This window comes from Numenius arquata, chromosome Z (genome assembly GCF_964106895.1).
Source record: "Numenius arquata chromosome Z, bNumArq3.hap1.1, whole genome shotgun sequence".
NCBI lineage: Eukaryota > Metazoa > Chordata > Aves > Charadriiformes > Scolopacidae > Numenius > Numenius arquata.
In genome coordinates, this window is record NC_133616.1 from 74,122,546 (window position 1) to 74,128,545 (window position 6,000).

At 45.1% G+C, this 6,000-nt stretch overlaps 1 protein-coding gene across 2 annotated transcripts in view; it reads left to right on the forward strand.

The window, feature by feature from the left end:
• LPAR1 (lysophosphatidic acid receptor 1) overlaps nt 1-5,678 on the forward strand; it is a 50,623-nt gene extending 44,945 nt beyond the window's left edge. The window contains exon 3 of one of the 2 annotated variants that reach the window (XM_074166075.1): nt 4,617-5,678. In XM_074166075.1, the coding sequence (XP_074022176.1) occupies nt 4,617-4,918 (302 nt within the window). In that variant the 3' untranslated portion in view covers nt 4,919-5,678. The remainder of the gene's footprint in view (nt 1-4,616) is intronic. The other variant, XM_074166076.1, reaches the window with a different exon arrangement.
• Nucleotides 5,679-6,000: the final 322 nt, after the last annotated feature.

Genomic DNA, 6,000 nt, shown 5'->3' on the forward strand with positions numbered 1-6,000 from the left:
GACAAAAAGTTACCCTGAATAGTCAGTGCTTAGTGATAAACGAAACCAGCGGGCATGCCTGACTGCAGTAGCACAGAGGTGATCTGTCATTCAAGTACAGCCTTAAATTAATATTTCTGTGGTTTAAGAAACTGTTTCTATTGTATGTTTTTTTCCTAATTTATCTTTCTGCATTTTGTTGTGTTGATTTTGCAAACATTCCTGAGAGGACAAAGGACCGAGTAAGGAGTGACTAGTTCATCAGTGTTTATTCTCATACAGCTTGTTTCTTTTCTGATGCTGATTTTCGGAGTTGTTTTCTCTTTTGTGTCTCTAGTCACTCATTTTTGTGTGATTTATCATGGCTGGTTTCATACGCCTACTGCCTACAACAGTTTTTACTCTCTTGCAATCAGATCTGGCTGTGAGGCCATGCCATGCTTACCCAAGAGTTTCCAAGCCTGCAACTACCATGGCAATACAGTCCACACTGGTGCACCAGACGAGGGTTCAAGACGTGGGGTGTAGTCATATCGTGGTCATTGGAAAGCCTGCAGTGGACTTCTGTGGGAGCTTAGCAAGACAGACTATGCATGAGGAGCTGGAGTTTCAGCCCTGGGTGTGAGGCATCACCCAGCAAGAGAAAATGAGATGAGTGTCATGACTGCTCTGTTGTAACTTAGATTTCCTGTTGTAAAATGTGCTTCTCAGTCAATAGGGAGTCTTCCCCTCTTGTCTCCTTAAATATTTTTAAAAGACAGAGTGCCGTTTCTCTGATCCCCTCAAGCTTTCCTGTCTCGTGGCAAGCCATTCGCCCCTCAGCCTCATGGGCATTTCTTCCCCAGCCAGCCCTCTCTTGCCAGACCTAGGCAGACCTAGGCTGTGCACCATAGGGATGTTTCTCCTGCTGCAATTGAACAGCTCGGTCAGCTTCATGCACTGCCAGCACCTCTAAGGCTGCCAGGGTTGGAGGTGTCACCCCAAGGTGCTATCTGTCCAAGCAACAGTACTCTACAGCCACCCAAGGACATGCCATCAGTGACTTTATTCATGCATGTTGGGCTCTTCTGGTGCCATGGCATGACAAGGACATACCCGTGAAGATGAGCAGATTTGATTCACTGAATGCAATAGATGTGCTTTGTCATTGTCATTGTAACATGGCTTTGACCAAGTTTTGAAAATGTTAAGGTGCACCTGGAAATTACTTCCACTGTACTTTGGGCTGCTCTGCTCCTGAGCAGAAAAACACATCAAGATTGTGGTGTATGCTTAAGGCAGTGTATGGCAGTGGGAAGCTTTTGGATCTCGTTGTTTTATTAGATGTGATATTTTTAGATCTTCATTCTTGGTGAAATCAATGCACAGCAGGTTTCTGGAAATCAAATTTCTGGAAGAATTTAACCTCACTTTTAGCTTAGTATCACTTTCCTTTGACAAATATTCCAACTAAGAAGTAGAAAAAATAAATTTCAAGCTTTTTTTCCTTCCAGGGAAAGAATTCCATGTTTAACAGATGATATTTCCTAAACCTGAAATAATAGGAACCTGACATTTTTATGTTCTTTGCATTATACCTAACTCAAACATGCCTTTACGGTGAGTGATGCTTTCCAGTATTTTCCAGGGTACTGACAGTTAAATAACAAGTGAGAAAACCCGAGCCATTGTTTGTGTCACCATTTGTAAGCACTTAACTTAATAAGCCGCAGGAGCCATTAGCATGGTGGGAAGTTTTGCTAGGAAAATCCCAGGGGCTAAAGTAAAACAAAACCCACTAGACTGAATGGGGCTGGTTTCAATGGTTTTAACTTCCCAGTAACAAATGAGCCCTCTGTTCGGAAGCTTGAATCTATCCATGCTTGCACAAAGGTGTGGTCCTGGGTGCTGTGTGCTCCTCTGCCACCATCATTGGCGTGTGGAGGACACTGGAAAAGTCAGCCTGGTCTGTGGCTGGGGGCCAGGGCAGCAGAAAGCCCACCTTACCCAAGCGGTTCTGGAGCTGGGGACTGTGGGTTCCTTCTCCTCTCGACAGCTTGGCTGCCAGCGCGTCATTGACCCAGCTCCAGGCCTGGTATGAACAGCAGGGTGTCAACTTGTGGAATAATGGCTTCCATTCTCTTCCAGAGCTGGGTGGGAAGGCGACCCTTTGTTTTTATCTTCTTCCAGTGTAGCATGGCTGCACAGAGCATTGAGTTGCTTGCTCAACCACAGTCCACTTTTTCTTTAGCACAACCATATCAAGCCTCAGCATGTAGGTTGTTGAACGAGTCTGAGATACTGAGGAGCCCAGAGAGGCTCAAAAACTCCACCTTAGACCAGTGTTCAGTGTCTTTGGCTGTGTGTGGAATTTTGTCACTCTGGGGCTTTCTCAGGAGTAAATGCCTACCTGCCTCCCCAGACTGCTGCTTCTTGTTGATGCTTTTAACATACCCAAAAATGATAGCAACAGAATGTTCTGCTTGATGTATTTAGTTTCTTAATAACAGATTTAGAAAACAACAACAACAACAACAAAAATTGTTGGAAAATTGGAAGCTTTCAATTGCAACTTTGAACAGCGTTAGGAGAGCTTTCCTGTCAGCTCCATTGTTCCCACATTGGACTTTTCTGCTACAGGCCTGGTGAGGATGCTGTCATCATCTTTTGTCCTTGACTGTAGATCCCATGACTTGCAGTGTTCCCATCTCTGATGTTGTTCTCCCGAGGCAGCCTGTAATGAAGAAAATATATACTCAAGCTGGAACAAAGTCCACCGCTGCCTCACAAGCTAGGAGGTTGAACACAACATGCACAGTTTCAGCAGTGAGTGGTTGAATTTGAAAGATTGTCTTGGTTTCTGCAGGAACCAGCTCAGCAGAGCTGCTCCATGCAGAGGGCAGCCTCTGTATCCACCCGCACAATCCTGCAAATAAAGAGATGCAGTCTTCTACTGTTCTGGGAACAGGTACAAGGAAGGGACAAAAGGCCGTAGTCCTTTGCATGGGTTTAAAGTGCTCTTTTCTAGGATTGCTGGAAACTGAAAGAGCTGCGGACAAAAGCTATGAAGTAGATTCATGTGTTTGATGCCACCTCGGCGTGGGAGAGTTTCATCCTTATTCTGGAAAATTGCTGCCAGCCCTTAACAAAGTCATTTGGCCAAAGACATTGGCGCTTTGTACTGGCAGCTGGCAGTTCGCCTCCCAGCTTCTTTCCCGTTGCAACCTTTGTTGGTCAACAAAGTGATAGGCGTTGAGTGGCACTGTGGCACCATCACTTGCAAGCAAGCTCAGTTTAGGGATGCTTTTTGGTATATAGGAAGCCTGTGTGTGGTTGCCTGGTTGGCAACCGATGTCTGTAGCCTGGCACACCCTGTGTGTTTGCAGAGCCCTTTGGAAAATGTTCTTCTGTTTGATCTAGGTGGGTTTGGTATCCGAACAGAAAGGTGTCTGCACAGCTTGCAGCTGCCGCTGCCCAGGCTAGAAATAGCTGGCACCTTCTTGGCAGGCACGGCGAAAAGGCTGGGTGCTGCAGAGACTGACTGTAGTCAGCGGCTAGACCTGCAGGGAGCATCACTGCAGGAAAAAAAAAAAGAAATGGAGGCAGCGTGTTAACAAATAAATAGCACAGGGACAGGAGAACCTGTTTGAAAATAGCACTCACCCGGGTAGTGCTGGGAAGCCCTTATTGCTCCTGCCTGCGCTCAGCCTGCCCGCTGATGATAAGACTTTGGTTTCCACCTCAGCCAAGTTTGTCAGCCTGGAAAATCTCAGGAGCACCGTCTTTGTTCTGACACGATTGGTGTGTAAGGGCTTCCCCAGTGCTGCATATATTTAAAACATCTTTAAACTTGCAAGAAGTTAGCATCTTCGTTTAACTCAGTACTCCCAATAAAGTGCAAGGCGTTTGATTTCATTTCTGCATTGAGCTCCGAATTTTGTTCTGGGCTTTATTCCCCTTCAGAGCTTTGCAAAGCAGAGAAAGGAGGGGGAAGCATTTTAATCAGGGTAAGGCTCTTTGGCATTTACACTATTGAAGCCTGAGGAGCCTCTGAATTTCTGTTGAATAGGGCCCTAAGAAAAGAAGTAGATCTGTTGAAGGATGACATTTCAGTGCATGAAGGATGTGTGTTTAGGACTTTCCATTACATAATGGGGCTGAAATGGATTAACAAGACCCAGGCTTTCTTTTTTCTTGAGAATTGCTGCCTGCACCACTCTTTTTCTATTACTGATGCTTCAGTCACAGCACTCACAGAAAGGTTTTCTTTGTTGTTATTAGTTTGAGAAGTAAATTGCAGCATTGTTTCTCCTGATCAAGAGATTGATTAGTCAGAGGTCTCTAGCTGAAGGGAAAAAATGTTCCTCATTATCAACTTTAAATGCAAATGTATTTGCCAAGCAGAGAACTTTTCAGATGGTGAGTGTGGGGGGGAATGCCTTGCTCTTTTGATGTGCTGCCCATAACCATTTACACATTTTTGAAAGGCAGCCCTCTCATCAGGTCAGTGAAGAAATAGTGTGGGAAAGATACTCTTGAAAGAGAAAATTAACCATTGCCGCTTTCAGTTGGAGGGTTCTCATAGTGTCTTGATGAGTAACAGTGCATTAGTATATTTGTGGGTTTTGTTGTGTTTTGTCCGCTCTTTCTCTTCCTAGGTGCTTTCATAATCTGCTGGACCCCAGGATTAGTCTTGCTGCTCCTCGATGTTTGCTGTCCCCAGTGCAACGTCCTGGCCTATGAAAAATTCTTCCTGCTCCTGGCGGAGTTCAACTCTGCCATGAACCCCATCATCTACTCCTACCGGGACAAGGAGATGAGCGCCACCTTCAAGCAGATCCTCTGCTGCCAGCGCAGCGAGAGCGCCAATGGCCCCACCGAAGGCTCAGACCGGTCGGCGTCCTCGCTCAACCACACCATCTTGGCTGGCGTCCACAGCAACGACCACTCGGTGGTGTAAAACCGCGGCCAGCCGCGTGGCCGACGAAGAGCGGCGGGCTAACGCCGCGGTGTGGGGTGGGCGCTCAGCCTCGGGGAAGGTAACCCACTCACAAGGTTTTCTCAAACACTAATGGACTACAAGTGCTTCTTTTGCAGGGAGCCCGACACACCGGCATGGTCCGACCCGTCCACAGGACTGGCTGCGCTGCAAGGCCTTTGATTTCTACTTTCAAAAAGTAGAAGGCAGATGCCTTGTGGCGGGAGGTCGTTGGTAGCCCATGGAAAGCCTCTCTGAGACTTCGTCGGACTTCGCTGCATCTTGGTGCCAGTCTGAATCAACTCTGATTAATTAAGCTTATACCTGCTTCACTGCATTTACATGTAGCCACTTAGTCTTTTTAAAAAGGGAGTAAAGGGGATAAAAGTATGCCTATCATTTAATAGACATGTAATATTTATCACCATCAGCATGCTTGTGATGAACATTCTCTGTGCAGGGAGTAAAACTGTGCTCTACTCTTCATATTCTTAGCCACACTGCCATAACTACAGTAAAAACAAAAGCATTTTTTTCTAATACAGGCAACAGGAAGATGATGGAAACTGACTCTTCTTACCTTCATTACTGGTGTTAGAGAGCATGCATGTTCTGTGTGTATGCAGATTGTTTTAATTATGGAAAAAAAAAAAAAAAGCTCGTTGTAATGTCTGCAGGAAAGTAGAAAAGCATAGACTGTATTCCAGTGTTTGTTTAGATTATGAAATAAACAGTACTCTAGTCACAAGGTATTTAACGTTCTTCTTTGAAGTGCGGTATGAAATGTGTAACACGTGAGGGGTCCCAAGTTTTTCATGGACAAGTTCTTAAAGCAGGACACATCCCTAAGGCTCTTCGAGGGCTACAGTCAGGTTGGTAGATTTTAAAAGAAAATGTATTTATGGCATTGGAATGTTTTTTTTGTTCATGGCAGAAAGCAAAGGGATTTTTAATGTGAAAAAAAGTATGGTTTTATGAAAACTTCCCTGCAATTAAAAACAAAACACCCTCTGCATTTTTGCACTAAGAAATATTTGTAGGGTATCCTTTACATGAGGTACCCT